At 40.4% G+C, this 16718-nt stretch overlaps 1 protein-coding gene across 6 annotated transcripts in view; it reads right to left on the minus strand.

Annotated features, from left to right (window-relative positions):
* The window catches only part of SGCE (sarcoglycan epsilon), a 35473-nt gene extending 19862 nt beyond the window's left edge, over positions 1 to 15611 (minus strand). For 3 of the 6 annotated variants that reach the window (XM_075492847.1, XM_075492843.1, XM_075492846.1), the window contains exons 1-2: positions 15440 to 15589; positions 1887 to 2009 (exon numbers count right to left, since the gene is read on the minus strand). In XM_075492847.1, coding sequence (XP_075348962.1) covers positions 1887 to 2009; positions 15440 to 15506 — 190 coding nt within the window. In that variant the 5' untranslated portion in view covers positions 15507 to 15589. Of the gene's footprint in view, positions 1 to 1886; positions 2010 to 6007; positions 6113 to 15439 lie in introns of all 6 variants that reach the window. The other 3 variants (XM_075492849.1, XM_075492844.1, XM_075492848.1) reach the window with 3 other exon arrangements.
* Between the last annotated feature and the right edge of the window lie 1107 nt (positions 15612 to 16718).

The raw sequence follows: 16718 nt of genomic DNA on the forward strand, positions 1-16718 counted from the left end.
GTGGTTCTTATTGATACTCTTACAAATGGCCGGATTTTACTTCTGTTTATTTTACCTTTTGTAAGCACTACCAGATCCTCACCATCGAGGCGTGAGCGCCTTACAGCTGAGGCACAGAACTCGGGCAAATCCACTCCGAGCCTGCGCAGACACCTCTGCACTGGGCTTTGCACTTCTGCACTCCTCCAACCAGGCTTTGAAATGGCAACAGCAGCAATTGTAGGACAAGTGACAAGAGATGACGGGCAGGCTGGCACAGAAGGCAGAAACTGAGCCCAGTGAAGACAAAATGGCTGTCATCTCCTCCAGAGAGGAACAAAGAGACTGAGACCTGCTGCCAAAGAGTAACTAGTTTTCAGGTATGCATTTACACATCTGGCTGTGGGTAAAAGGGACCAAAACCACACCAAACCTGCACCAGGGTGTAACACAATTTTCCTCACGATTCTCTCCCAGTAATCTGATGTATTGCCTTCATAATAAAATTCCCAGCATCACAAATGATTTGGGAAAAAATCTGAAAGCCACCTGTGATACATTCTGGTTTGCCCTTCCTCAAGGTAGGCCATGATAATGATCCAGCACAGCAGACAATAAAAGGACTATGGTAACAGCTGGCCTTACAGTGAATTTCTGATATGATCACAATCATCTATGGGTACAACAATTTCAGCAGTATCTGAAATCAGATTCATACTGCCTTTGAATCACATTAATGTCAAGACAGGCTGGGGCTGTAAGGATTCGAAAGACAATCCATCTGTAGTAAAATTTCCAGGTTCCTCCCATCTATGTGCCAAAATTGGGAGAAAACTGGGACAGAGGCAAACTTCATTCTGCCAGTCACTGTTACATGAAATGAAGACTCAAGTATACCTGTCAGGAAAAACATCCATTTTTCAAGGAGAAGAAATTTTTGAAACTTGTGGTTTTAGTCATGACAAAATTTAACCAATGCTAACAGAAGCTTATTTTTTCTGTAAAGTGAGTTTTGAAAATAGTACTCAAATAAATTCCAATGCTTATTAATGAAACAGGTTTTGATTATGTGTGCACTGTGCATTTATTATAGGTTTTTCCCATTTTTATAGGAAAATAGGATAGTTATATTTATATAAATAGGAGATATTTATATATTTATTATTCCTTTTCATTGTTGATAAGCATGTGGGGCAGAATTTTCTCTCTTTCGCTTTCCCCCTCTAGTTTGCTTATACATATTCTAACCTGCCAATGATCAATCCTTTAGGTTTGCCTTAGGTGTACATCAAAACACCATACTTAGGAAATCACAGCTCTTTCTCTAAAAACAAACCTCTTACTAACATTAAACTGTTCCTAAAGATAGGAAGAAGGCTGAATCCAAAGGAACATTTGTTTTAAATGAAAGAAAACATCATTACGTAGTCTCCTATTTGATTTAATCTTCTCTTTTGTCTCAAGTTTACTACAAGCTTTCAAAGTGTTCCTTCATATAGCCTGATACATACTACATCTGAGACAGTGATCAGGTAAATGGCATTTTTAACAGACATAATTATTATAACTTCCATGATTTCATATTTAATGCAAAAGTGAAGAAAAGGTATACTTCCTAATCTCAGATATATAATGTGTTATTACGCCTTCCCAAATTATTAAGTACATTTTTCACAATACACAATTGTATGCATCTTTTCACAAATGATGATCACAAACCAGAACATTTTAAACTTGTAGGACCACATATTTTATTTAATTTGAAGATATTTCAATAGAAACTAAAAACTTTCCTTTGTATGTTATATGCTGAACTGTAAGATATGCTAAATAGACTCGAATTTTTTAAAACATTTTTTTTTTCCCTGACATTTTTATATAATATAGAAGATCGTAACATCCCATACCAGGCTTTGGGTAAGGAGGAAATTCCCCCTTAAAGTACTCTCTCTCCAAAACATGAACAAAAAGAACTCCAGCAGAAGGGTATACATTCCGATCAGAGTGCACCTTAGACAGAATCGTGTACACTGAAAAGCAGAAGGAAAGATAAGAGACAGAAAAAAAGCAAAAATGAGACATGCTCTAGATAATACAGCATGCATTTCAACAGCAACACGGGCAATCTGGGAGAAGGAAAGCAACAAATATTAGACACCTGTTAATAAGTTTTTTAAAAGGTTGCATAGATTTAAGAACAGAACACAGAGCAAACCCCTCTGCCCAACAGCATCCCTCCCAACACTGCAATAAACAAAACCAGCTATGTTACGACTTCAGAAGTTGCACGAGCTCTTTATTTTTATTGCAATAGAAAAAAAAACGAGGGAGGCCACTGTAATTTTATAGTTTGTTTATTTGTAATATTATATGAATAAAATACATTAAATAAATGATACAGTTGTGTTTTCTTGATATTCTACATACAAATAAGGAACAAGAGAAATATGGAGAAACCTTACCAATCAATGATACTGATTCCTCACTGAATGGAAATGGCAGATTTTTCAGTTCTTGTGCAGAAAAGGACAAAGCAATTCACTTCAGCTGAGGATTTCCACGAGTTCTTAAAGCTAGACTTTCTTAAACCAGCAAGTTCAGATAACGTACATCTAAAAATCTGGTTAGAGAGCTCATTATTGAAGATGTTGTGCTTGAATTGAAGGATAAAACAGGACATGGGCAATTATAGGCCAGTCAGGTGTCACTGATCCAAACAAAAAAATGAAGCCATATTTTACAGGACTCAGAATTAAAAACGGGAAGAAAACTTCATTCAGAAGAACCAGCATATGTAAAAGCAATATGCTATTTTTTACATAAAAGCAAATCTTATTTAGGTATAACACATTTGACACAGTACTATATACACATTTTAATGAATTAGAAGAATACAAAAATCATTCCGATACATTAAATGGACAAGAAACCACTTTATCAACAAGTTTAAAAATTTATGTATAAATGGAGAATGCTGATCTAATAGGTGTTTCTCATGGTGTCTTAACAGGACATACCGTAGGTCATATTACTATTCCATATTACTATTCAATTTTAAGTCAATGCAAATTCAAATTTAAGTCAATTTTAAATTACTGCTGATAATTTTTGTCAATGAGATGAGGATTACACAAGTGGTAAATAAAGATAAGTCACAGATACAGAAACACACAGCAACCTGCCTTGCTTGCTAAACTGAAAGAAACTTCATGAGACATCACATCTCCGAACAAAGATTATAGGCCATACAGCATGGGGGTACTGTCACAGGGAAGAGCAACTCCGAAACACTTCAGAGTCGTTGTAACAAACTCATAGAAACAAACTCGTACCTCCTAGAAGACAAAAGGGCTAATTTCAACACTTAGATCAATAAGCAAGATACATTTGAAAAGTGGATCAAGCTCATGTAATTTTCTAATCCTGGTATAATTTCTCCAGCCTTATCCTTATACCAACCTTCTTACTTGAGATCCACTTAAAAATCCACTGCTAATCAGGCATTAATCACAGACATTCCACCCCTCGCTCCACGTACTCTGTGTGGAATCTCTCTCACCTAATTTTAGATTCCTACAGAAACAACATCCACCACAGAGTTAGTCAGGCTCCTTTTATAGTTAGTGAAGAAGAAACACGCTTCTAGGGGTTGATTAATTTGATTTCTCCTCTAAAATGAGATGAATCATGTCCTAGATTCCTGACTACGCTGACTAGATCTCCACTGACTGCAGAGGCAGCTGAGAGGAGATGTAGACATGGGTAATGTAGACCTCTACATTTAGTTACATACTTCCTACTCTTTGAGCCTGATATTGCAGAATTAATAGTCTCAAGCTCTGGATACACTATTGATCAAATTCCACAGCAGTTGCTTTTTCCCACTTTTGGAAATCGCTTTTAACACAGTACTGAACAGAATAGCTTTCTAATAATTTTACCTTAAAGAAAAAATTAAAATGGATCCTCAAATGTAAATAGTTTATTACAATTTTGTGTGGTTAATAAACTAGTTACTGTAATTTTAATTATGTAGACTTGATTTAAGTACAGTAACACAGCTATTTGATTTGTATAATTAAAATTAGTAAATTGATGACCCAAAAAATTTTCGCACTCACTTCTGTGAATGAGCTGTAAATAGAGCATGGAAACTAATTAATTTCCTTTAAAATATTTTCAAGAAAAGCTGAAAAAGTAATTTATAACATTACTAGAGCAGAAAAGCTGACAAAAATATGGTGGCTGGCTGAAAATGCATCAAATATCTAGAAAAAAATCCATTTTTCCATTTCTGATGCTTTGACTCTACAATGAAAATCCATTTCAAACAGAAAGAACAGTGAAAAAGCAATGTATATGTTCTCCATAAGCAATAGTTTTAGGAAGAAAGAAGGATAATAGAATCAGCAGTTACTGAAAAAACCCACATAACATTTATTTCGTCTGTTAGAGAAAATCTATTGCCCCCACTAAATGCCTGTCCATTCCTAGTAATGAGATGTTCTCTGTTGCTGAAGTAAGCATACCAATAAGGATTTCATGCAGATATAAAACAGCAATCTTGGTGGAAGTCTAAAAATGCCTCTCAGAAGGAAAAAACCCACAAACCTATTTTATCTTATAATGACAAACACATTGTAATGCCACAAGTGTGGAGATTAAGAATTCAAAGGTTCTCACCCCCCTTGTCAGAGAAGCTCTCTTCTTTTTCCCCTATGAAGTTCTTTCAAAATCAGAAGGAAAATGATGAGTCTTCAGCCCACTACAGCAATCACTCCTTTTCAATAATGAAACAAGTGAAACACTATTTTCTTCAGAAGCTTTTAAAACCCACAATTATTTTCATAAGACTGCCTGAGACTGGAGATGAATGTGTAATCATCTTAGGTGACCTAGGGATGAAACTGAATATACTTACCAACTTCTAGATACTAATCTAATACAGCAGACTGCCAGATGTGAATTGCCTGGGCAAACTCCCTGTGGTAGACAAAAATCTCAGGGGACTGTGAAATGCTTCTGTAAAACTAACCATGGGAAATTAAAAATCTTCACTACATAGGATCACAACAGATCCCTGCTAGAAAAAAAAAGACAGTATCAGCTACCTCAACAGCACTGTTTTCTTCTTTCTTGGTTCCAGATCCCTTGGAAGACTTTCTGAAGATTCCAAGATATATCTGCGCAGAAAGGTTAAAAGTTCTGGAGACTGGGAAAGAAGTAGATTAATTGGAAACTGAAGGTTGGAAAATACACATCACTCTTTTTGAAACACGTACAGAAACTGTCCCAGTTGTTCTTGTAGGTCTTGAACATGGGCACAGCCAGGAATTCAGCTAGGATTATATCAGCCTCCAGCCCAGAGCCTGTTATCAGATACAGATGACCCCTGTCTCCAGAAATTTCAGAAGATTTACCATGTTGGTTGAAGTCTGTATGTTGATGATCTTCAGAAAAAAATCCACCTGGAAATTTTTTCTGGGAATATCAATGGGTTCTCTCCCCATTAATTTTTAGCAGGTGAAGCACAATCCCAGAAATAACTTGATTTGAGGTCCAATCCAGATTGCTGGCCTGGATGGGCAATCAGTGCAAAGCCTTTTCTCAGCTAGTGTACACTAGCTAAAATATTTTATGTGTACTTGCATAAATTACAGTAAAATAGTCTTCTTACATATGTATATGAAAAGATTTTTTTTAATTGTTACAGACGAGTTATTGTATTAAGTAAACTGCAGAGGTATCTCCAAGCAACCAGCCATGATAAGAAAATGTGCAATATTAGGTATACACACAGCCATTATTTCAAGCAAAGCTATAGGAACAGGAAAAGTTGGGAAGACTCACAAAGACACGCAGGTCTGTGAATGTTTGAAAGACTGAAGACACGTAAAATTTTCCAAATTACTTACCTTGAAATAGGACCTTATTCCTAAAACAAGGAAATGACTGAAAAAGCAAGAGTAATATTAAAGGCAGATTTGACTGAACCAACATGTGATTTAAATTTACAACCTAAACTCACCATTCTTCTCAACAGCCTTTATTCTGCTGATAATATAACTGTGGGCTTGCTTAGTCGTCCAGTTAACTGTTCCATTACTGCCATCAGCAGAGCTTAACAAAAAAGCTTTTCAGAATAAAACAAATGCAAAAAAAATTAGTCAGATCAACAGACTCCCACAAACCAAGTATCAGATGGGATCAGATGCCTTCTAAACCAGGTTTTGGTTTTAGTCAGAGTTTAGGAACCTCAGGTTAAAAAAAATGGTGGTGGTTGATTTGAATATATAAACATATAATAATCTGACAGTCACCTTTTTGACACTCATTTTTCCAAATAAGCTAAGTTTACACTAAATGCTTAAACCTCTGCAGACACTTCTGCTGACATAATTATACTGATAATAAAGATGATGAAGAGCATTCTCTGATAAATATATTTGCACTGGCAAAACCTCATATACAGGCAAAGACATATCTAAAGTTACTTTCACTGGCATAGTATATTTTGGCCAAAATACGGAAAGTAATATAACCAAGAGCTTTGCTTACATAAAGATACATGGGGCTGATCGCCTTGCAGGCATAACCAAGAATCAATTTTGAAAAAAGAACCAGTTAAAAATGGTTGTTTCCATCCTACACAGCTAGAACATAGCCTAAAAACAGCTGGATCAGTGCAGCTGAAGGTGCAAGAAGGTTTAAATGTGGTGAGGAGTAAATCATTACAGAAGACAGAAAGCAGCCGTGGAGCTGACAGAAAGACTCCATTTCACCAGTAGCAGAACTGCCTGAGAAAGCTCCCTCCTCACTTCCCACTTTTCGTTCTTTTTTTCCCTTTCTTCTGTGATAATAGATGTATCAGCTGTTTGTATAGTTACATGCCAACTGAAAGCACAGAGGGAAGGAACTGCAATCAGATGCTAGGAAAGGGAAAGTGGCCATAATAAATAGTCTTTCTTTTGAAATAGTTTGGGAGCGAGAACTCATGTCAAACCCCAGTTAAAAGATGTTATTGGATTAGCATCTTAACTTCCTTGTAAAAATAGCAGTATCAGAAACATCAGACAGCAGTACTTGCATACAGATACGCCAGTCTGCAGAAAGAAACCAACATTTATTGGCAACTACTCAAAGTATGCAAATATCATTTACACTAGAAGCTTAAACATCTGTGGAAACTTCTGCTGACATAGTTACAGCAGTCAGCTATGACATTACTGATATCACATTCTCTGAACAGAATTTAGGAGGCCCAACAGATCTGGCTTAAGCAGTACTCAGGATACGCAAATACTCAATCTATGCATGTGAGTGAGCCATTTATTAATGATAATTTACACAAAACACCTAAAATTGAATTGAGGATGAAGTGTAATAAAAAAATTACACGTTCAAATTACTGTACCAACACAATAACGTTTCTAAATTATGAATTTCTGTTAAGTTTCTTTAGATTTTTCAATATACACAAAGGATCTGATTTAACAAAAAGGTATTATTCACATCCACTGTTTTACATCTGTCTTGCAAGACAGACAACTTTCTCCCTGCTGAATTGATCTGCATACATCGCAAGTCTTAATATAATACCATCCTAGGAATTATCCAACTCAGTACTACATATGACCTTTAGTGTAAATTTTCTATAATTCTTGGAACGCTCAAGAAATTCCAAAAAGGTAAAATAAAGTTGTTCCAATATTTCAACAGGATGAGATGAGCAATCAGAGGCTTGTCAGCTACAAACCAGCACCAAGCAAAACAATTAATACAAGATTTGATTACTGAATCATTACATGGAAAAGAGTATTATACTTATCACAGTCAACAAGGATTTAATGCATCTTTTCGGACACTTCTAATGAGCCCACAAGTTTTTTTCTGATAAAGATAGCAATAATGACGTTACCCTTAGATATACAGCGTATCACCTAGCACTTTGAGAAACTAGATACAAAATCATTCTAGCATATTTAAATGGCATTAAAAAAAAAAAAACCACAAAAGAAAGAAAGGTTCCAGGATGTTTTTTTAATATAAATGATCAGTAAGTGTCTTTGATTTGGGTTCACAAGTTGTGCTAGGTTTAGCTGTGCGGATTAAAGAGGGAACTGGAAAAACAACCAGTGTTCCTGTTTTCAGATCCTAGAGTTTACAGTGTGATATTTTAATATAAATATATATCACCATCTATTTGATTTCAAATGACAGGTGTGAAATGAAACAATTCAGGAACACATTGCCCATTCAACAGCTTTCACCACAGGAACGGCAGTCTGAAGCAAGAGAACAGGGCTACTGGATAGTTAATTTGTTATATGAGATTTCTAGTGGGCCTCACAAGGTTCTGGCATTGGCCTTATGCAATTCGACTTTTATATATATATATATATATATATATACACATATATATAAATAATATATATCATATATATAAATATAAATTATATACTACTTTTTCATATATATATATATATAAAATTACCTGGGTGTATAATATATACTGATAAAATTTGCAGGTAAAAACAAAGGCTAGGAGATTGAGAAATAATGGAGATGACATGCTACTAACACAGAACAATCTGCATTGTTTGATAAAAAGGTGATCAGTGATGTGCACTTCAATAGAATAAAATGTAACTGCATACCCAGGAACAAAGGCGGCATGCCATACACACACTACAGAGCACACACTTCAGGGATGCTGAACTTTAATAAAAAACTAGGGACATACATCAGGTAATAACTGGTTGAACAGAAGCTTTCAGCAGAAGATTGGTTAGAACGGCTGACACATAAACAGCAACATCAAGGAGGAACAGGGAGATTTTATTTTTGTACTTGACACAGATATGATCACTATTCAAATGCTGTGTCTAATACTTACATAGAGCCTTCAAGAAGCATAGTGACAACATGAAGAAAGCTCAGGGAAGATCTGTGAATATGATTAAAGGATGACAAAAGAGGCCTTATACTACAGAATGCAGGGATTCAAACTATGCATTTTATCAAAGAGACAGTTTAGAATTAATTTGACCGGCCTCGTACTCACCCTGAAAAAAATGTTAATAGTGTCAGGCTCTTCAGTTTGTTACACATGTTGCCACAGCTGCTGGAGCACCCACCAGTCCTTCTAACAGCACGAGCAACTCACAGCTCTGTGCCTGGGACTTGAACATGCCCAGGCGAAGGACATCTACAGTGTTTTCTTTTTTCTTTCCTTTAATTAATCTTTTAATTTTATTTTCCTTAAATTAATCTTTTTTATTTTTCTTTAATTATGTGTGTATTATTTTATAAATATAAATTATATTTCTAATATTTTATACTATTTTTCCCTTTCTTTTAATTATATTTGCATAGGTTTTATATAAAGGTTAAGTATTAATATTTTACAGCAGAATATTTAACAGAGAAGATACCCACAACAATTTCTGCCCACCTCACAATCAAACCAGGACCTAAGTATCATGGACCAACTTCACCTTCCCTATTCCTTTATTGCACTCGAACATCCACACACCATCCTGCACCCTTACCTATCCTCCTTATTGCTTCTTTGAACTAGGATCTCAAGGCCATCTCTCCCAGTACTAATGCAGCACGCAGCTCCAGTTCTCAAAACCCAACATTTCCCCTCTCTCCCACACCTCACCTTCACCTGGGACCTGACCTAAACACGTGCTTGTTACTTTCATGCCACAGACCAGGACCTCAGGCCATGCTTCCACTACCCCTTACTCTCTTACCACACAACCCTGCTCCAAAAAAACAGCCTTGTGCTCCTCTACTGCATATCCCATCTGGCTCAGAGTCCTTCCTGTGTCCTGAGCTGGAAGCACAGGTCCACACACAGCACAGATTTCTGACGGGCTGCTGAGAACCACGAAGCAGAGCAGTTAGAAACTGACATCACTGCGTTGAAACAAAACATCTGTCAAGAGGGAACCATCTGTATCAAGGTGCTTAGCCCACAGCTCAAATCAGAGCTTGCACCCAGGCAGTTACTGAGGACCCACTGGTTTTGCACGGAGATACTTGCCGAATCAGTCACATCGTCCACTAGAGGAGGCAGAAGTTGCACCACCACCTACTCTCCCTCCTCTTCCAACCTCCACACCCCTTCCTCTTACCTAATATGAGGTACATAAGCAACCATCACTGTAGAAATTTAATATGAATTAAAGCAGAATCTCTCAGTGGAAATTCACATTGAGATTGGGTATTTTCTAACAGATAAGATCTTCTTCAATGACAGCTACTACATAAGAAATAAGAATTAATTTGTGTTACTCTCCATTGTGGATTGCTCAGGTCCCTCTGCACTCCAGTTATTGTAACTGTGTAAAACTTCAAATCAAACCCAGAAATGTTTCTAAGCTCTATACTTACTCATCTTTGTTCAGTAGGTAATGGTTTTCTGCCTGTTTCTGTGCTACCCATTGATTACTGTAACATCAGAATATTTCTCCAAGATCATTCAAGAAAAGTAACTGAATAAGGCATTTTGTCAGTCTCACTGCAGAACTTTGGCATTTGCATTCTTGGGAATGCTGCAAATTAAGTACTGGGAGAACAAAAACCCCATGCTTTATTAATAGTAACATTTACCCACCACCATTCTCCCTCCTACTGCAGGCCTGACAACAGAACCAAATTAAATCAGCTTTTCCATGAAGGTGAGGAAAACATTGCTAGTTCCTGCAGTCCAGCCCCAAGCCCATGGTGCAACCAAGGGGTATGGCCAGGTCATGCTGTAAGCCTGCTATTCCAGGATGCCCCCTACATTTCTATCATCTCTTTATATGAGTTATCAGAGTATCCCTGCAATTACATTCCAAATTTCTGAGGTGGGAATTGATTTAAAAGACTCTAGGAATTAAGAAAAGTCATAGATTTCAAGACGCTGAGATTTCTGTCTGATCGCTAGATTGTTCTAACTTCTCATCTTCATGGCTTGGACTGCCACTAAAAATAATCCACATTTAAAATGCATTTTGGTGGTTTGTGTTGCAATTGTAACAACATTTAGACACGGTCTATGTTTATGTAAACAATTTTTTTTTAGTATTACATAACGAGCACCATAACTACGCTGTTAACAAAACAATGTACACTTTCGACCTATGTAACAAGTTCATGCTAATTCCAACACAGCAATACTTATCAGTGAATACTGAAATCCATACCTTCAGCTCTCAGTCTGCAGCACCCTGTTTCACACTGAAAATACTTCAGCAAGATGCAGCACCCTGTTTCACACTGAAAATACTTCAGCAAGACAGTCATGTAAAAACTCTTCTCAGGTTAGAGCACTTCTTTGTTCTACTACTTCTTGCTACTACTTGCTTGAAAAGCAGTTCAACCAATTAGGAGGGAAACTAATATGTGTTCTCTGTTTTCTTGACTCTTCTGTTTCTTTCAAACTCCTATGGAAGTAATCAAAACTAGCAACTCCCTCCTTTCCTCTAGAGCTCTGCTAAAAGAAGGCACTCTACACTGATAGTGTCTGCTGTAAATTTATCAATATCTATTCAAGAAGAGCCCAAAAGCTGTACCAAAATAGATATTCTTGTCTAGGTTTGAAATTCTTTCATCTCAGTTTGATTAGAAACAATCTTTCTTCTAAACAAAGGGTTTTACTTCGGTCACTGTAAGTCCTGAATTACTTTAATGAACTTCTAACCAAATCTAAAAAACATTAAGGAGCAAAAATAAGCCTCTCTTTACACACTAAAAGTTACATCTAGAAGATGAATTCCTGCTATAAAGTTGACTTCTTATTGTCTGGCTTTAGGACCTCTAAGATGTCTCCATGTAAGCTATACCACCTATAAATAATGTGCTTCTGTAATGAAAAGCATACTAATGGAATGGCTAGCTTTTTGCTCCTATAATTACTTATTCAAGCAAGTACTCATTGACAATAGATTTTATTTATTTATATATATATTATATATAATATATATTATATTTTTTATATTTATCATATAATAAATATATATGATAAATTATAAATATTTATTTATCAATATAAATATATATTGATATATATTTATCCATATATATATTTATACTGGGTCAGGTTAGTACAAAGACTTGACAGGCACCATCTTCTCAGGCAGAGATTCGGAGCCCTGTATGAAGAAAACCTGTTTCTTTGCTGTTATGGTTGCACCCACAAAAGAAAAAAGGGCAGGTATGCTATGGCATTACTTTGAAAACGCTAGATCATCCATGAGAAGTTCTGCCTCCCTCTGTGGGGTGCAGCTTAGAAGCAGAGAGTTGCCAATGGCATTTCTGCTGTGAACAGCGGGACGAGTGCAGGGATCTAGTTCAGTCTCCTGAATACCCCTCCTAGCCCACGATTTCACAGTTGTTTTAAACTAGTATGTTTGCAGCCCTGCTGAAAGGGGGGATTCCCAGCACATTCTTGGCCACCTAGCACACACCAGCGTAAATGATCCCGTACCAGTCGTGGTCAGTAAATTGATTTCAGTGAACAAGTTTTGTTTGTCAGTGGACTAGTTTTCAGCCAAATGACCCAATTCACAGTACCACTGTATAAGTTATTCAGTGCCCACAAGGGAAGCAGTGAAAAATGCCTAGCTGTGGAAGGGCAGGAGAATGTTTTCTGGCAGCAATGCAGCTTTATGACAAATTAATGTGACCACGTAATCAAAGCTTCCAAAGTGAGAATTAATGAGCTCTTTCCCCATTTTGACCCCTTTACAGGGAAGAGGCAATATGACTCCATTGCTCTAAGACTCCCTATTCCTGGGATAAAACAGGGGTTCCAGGGACAACACGGGCACTGACAACTAATGCTTTAAGTGTATAAATATAGGGCAACAACTATAAAATGACCACAGTCATTAAAACAACATTTTCATGACCACTCTCTCTACAGAAGCAGAATATGGGGGCAATTTATTGCTCTGCCAAACTAATATGGCAGACATCTCTACTAGTTTAATCTACTAAACTTCTACCATGTCTGTTACTGTGAAGCTAGAGTCAAAGAACTACCTACTTTGTATTAGAAACGCTTAACCGTAAATGTCACTTCTCACAACAATGTCCTATTTTTTCTAGCAATGGAAAAAATGATCATCAGCTAATGTTTTAGAGTCAGTACCTTCAATTTGAGTACTATATTAGCCCCCTAGGAGCAAATGTTGGACTTCTGAAATCACTCTTACACCCTTTAAACTCTTAAATCTTTTGAAATCCCTGGATTTTGAGTTAACGTTTTGCCACAGGGAGGGGAGGGGAGGGGAGGAGAGGGGAGGGAGGAGTGGGAGGGGGACAACCCAGACTTCTGACAGCAGCCAGCCTCCTCCAAAAAGCCTTTAAGTATATGTTTCATACATCTTTAAGAAGTGCAAAAAGCATAAGTCAAGCTTCTTCTGTAGATCAAGTGCTACAACAGAAATGGGAAAAACTAATCTCTATTAGTAGATGAGAACTCAAAGAAATCTATTTACAGATCTTGTGCTACTTCTCATGTTTCACTTTGTCTGTAAGATGTCTTTTGACTGGTTAAGTAATGCTTCAGTACTGTAGAGTCTACTGAAGAACAGGATTTAAAAGAAAGGATTTTCATGCAGGGCTGTGGCTCATCTCAGAGCCAACAAATGAGGTTGGAAGTTCTTTCACATGGTCATAGTTGAAATGTCAAGCTCTGGGACAGCAGGAAGATGCTACCATGAAAACAATGGAGTTTGTTTTGGGGTTTTTTTTTGCTTAAGGAGGATGGGGGGAAGCTCAGGTGAGCTCCTGGGACAGTTCGCATCATTCAACTTCTACGAGCTGTCTTGTACTGTCCCTGAATTCAGACCAGGAACATACCACGAAACTCCACCTTGATGAAGAATAAATTTTATATAGATATCTCTTAAAAGAACTTAACTGAACTTAAGTTCATACTTCCTTTATAACATCAGTCTCAAACCATGTATTCTGCTGTTTTAACTAATGAAATCCAACTGAACCAAGCTTAAAAAGGTCCGAATTTGAAGTGAAAAAGTTAACACTAAAAAACCTTAAGATCTCTTCCATTACCACGTAGCCTGGAAGGGACTTGTGGATTAAGCTCACAACTCAGCTTCTAGAAGTTCATTTCAGTTGAATTTTTTTTAAACTTAATATCTTACTTGATACTGAAAGCTTATCCTAACTCCGTACTAGTTCCTTGTTGGTTGCTATCCCACAACTGGTCTTGGGAGAGGGAGGCAGAAGAGGCAGGAAGAATTTCCACATAAGGAGAAAGCAGTATCTTGCATCTAACAAATGCAAAACTGTATCCTCACATTGAACAACTTAACGCTTAGGTGCTAACTGCATCTTTAATATATCCAATGTGTCATGCCAATTCTGCTGTCAGGATCCTATGACAAGTATGGCCATATACTTAGAGAAGCATTAAAAGCATACCTAGATATTATTGAAGAAGATATTGAGCAGATTGTTAGCTTTCAAATAACACACCACCGACCTCTCAGACCACAAAATAACCTAAAGAAATAGATTCTTGCTGTTAACTTGCTCTTGGGGTAGCAATGGTCTCATAAAGGCACTCCTGTGGCTGAGCTGCTATTAAGTGTTACCCGTTTGAAGTACTTCATTGTGAAGAACCTTGTGGGTGTGAAATCTGCCTACTGCATGACAGCTATTATTTATATGCATTAGGGAGCAGGATTAAGGCGTTTTCTGCAGTCTTAATTCTGACACAGTTGGATTAAGCGCACAAGCTGGGAAATAATTTGGGGGGGGGGGGGGAGGAGGAGCGGTAGAGATACGAAAGATGCCCCTGTACTCAAAATAGCCTAGCCCTCAGGCACAGGCACCAGCCCTGTCAGGTCGAGGGAGGGCAAGAGAGCAGCGGGCGCTGCCGCCCAGACCGGCCCTACCCCCGGGAGCGGAGCCGCCCCCGCCATCCAGCGGCTCTCGGCCAGGCCTCGCTCCCGCGCCCAGCCGGCAAACCCGCTCCCACACCGCGAGGCCTCGTCCCCCGCCCCGCCCCGGCCGTCCGCGCCACAGCAGGGCTCCCTCAGCTCGGGGCCCCGCCGGACTCGGGGCGCTTCCCCCGAGGCCCCGCGCTGGGAGGGGCGGGCTGCGGTAGTCCTCTCCGCAGGCGGAGAGGCGAGGCGAGGGGCGGGCAGGCCGCCATCCCTGCCGCCGCCTTCGGGGTGTCCTCCGCCGCGCCGGGAAGCCGCTGGAGCCGCGGGGGGGGGATGCCGGGGTGGCTCGGACCCCGCACCGACGGGGGGCACGGAGGGGAACCGGGGCAAAGCGAGCCGCAGCCTGAGGGCACCGCATGGAGCGGCGGCGGCGCCGCCGGGAGGGGACGTGGAGCCCGCGGGAGAAAGGGGCACCGCGGCGCAGGCCGGCGGCTGCCGGCGAGGCCCGCACCCGCTTGCCACGGTGAAACGCCGCCGTGACCGACCTGTCAGCAGGAGAGTGGTGAGGGCGCCCCCGCTGTGCGGCCAGGGTCCCGCCGCGCAGTACCGCATCACTGTCCGCTCCTCCGCCTGCTGCTGCTGCTGCTGCTGCTGCTGCCGCTGCTGCTGCCACTGCCGCTGCCGCTGCCGCCGCCACTGCATCCTCCGCGCCGCGCCGCCGCCGCCGCCTCACCCCGCAGCGGCCGCAGCATCCTCCCCGCCCCGCCCCGCCGGAGGTCTCCAGGCAGCGCCGCTGCCCCGCGGGGCATGCCGGGAGGAGCCGTCCGCCTCACCCAGTCCGCGGCGGCCATGTTAGGGGGTAGGCGGGTGTGCGCGGGTGCTTGAGCTGCCCGCGGGGGGCTTGGAGAGCGGAGTCCGCAGGACCCGTTTCCCCTGAAGGTGGGGATAGGCTGGTCTGTGGGCTTCTGGCAGGGTCGGGTGCCTGCCCTGCCCTGCCGGGGTTCGGCGCTATTTCAGTGGAGAGGCGGGTGCACCCTGCGGCGGGGCCCAGCCGCTCTCGCCTCAGGGAAGGGGTGCAGATGTGGCGGGAACGAAGTCGTGAAGCGAGGCGATGATGCGCCGGGTGGGGAAGCGAAGGCAGCGGTTGTGGCACCTTGCAACTTGCCTCTTGCGGCCCCACTCCCTCCCTTGAAGCCAGGACACAAGCGCCAGGGCAGGACAGGACAGGACGCCTCGCAAGCTTGCCTGGTGCACACGGGTGTGGTGTGTTCTTGGAGGATGTCGTGGCTAAAGTCCTTGCAACACCAGTTTTCTGAACATCTTACCCCTTTTTAAGGCTGTATCCCTATTCTACGTGTAAATCCAAAGTGGTTTGTTTTTCAGTGTTCAGCAGCTGGACCTGCAAGTAGCGGCGTAGTGAGTAGGGTGCCTGGAGGGCATAGCCAAGGGCTCCAAGCCCCAGGCTGTCAAGTGTGTGGAGACTTGTCACTCGTCTTGCATTGCTGTCTTGCAGCTTTGTGCCCTCCATCAAAGGTTGTACCCAATTTCCTAAGTCAGGTCTGATCATTCCATGCTGTCTCACTTCACACTGGCTGCATTACGCTTTCTGGACTAATTACTGGTTTTTGACTGCCATTTAATGTCTGTGGCATAGCCCAAAAGCTGTGACAGTATTTGCTCTGCTGTGAAAGCAAATCCCCCTGTGTAGAAGGAGAAATATTGTCAAATACAGTTCTTGGCAATGGTGATGTATTTTGTGGGTAGGTGTATGTATATGTCATATATAACCACTTAAGACATAGCGCTGTGTAAATACAGCATTTT

The sequence above is a fragment of the Mycteria americana genome, chromosome 2 (genome assembly GCF_035582795.1).
Source record: "Mycteria americana isolate JAX WOST 10 ecotype Jacksonville Zoo and Gardens chromosome 2, USCA_MyAme_1.0, whole genome shotgun sequence".
In the NCBI taxonomy this organism is placed as follows: Eukaryota; Metazoa; Chordata; class Aves; order Ciconiiformes; family Ciconiidae; genus Mycteria; species Mycteria americana.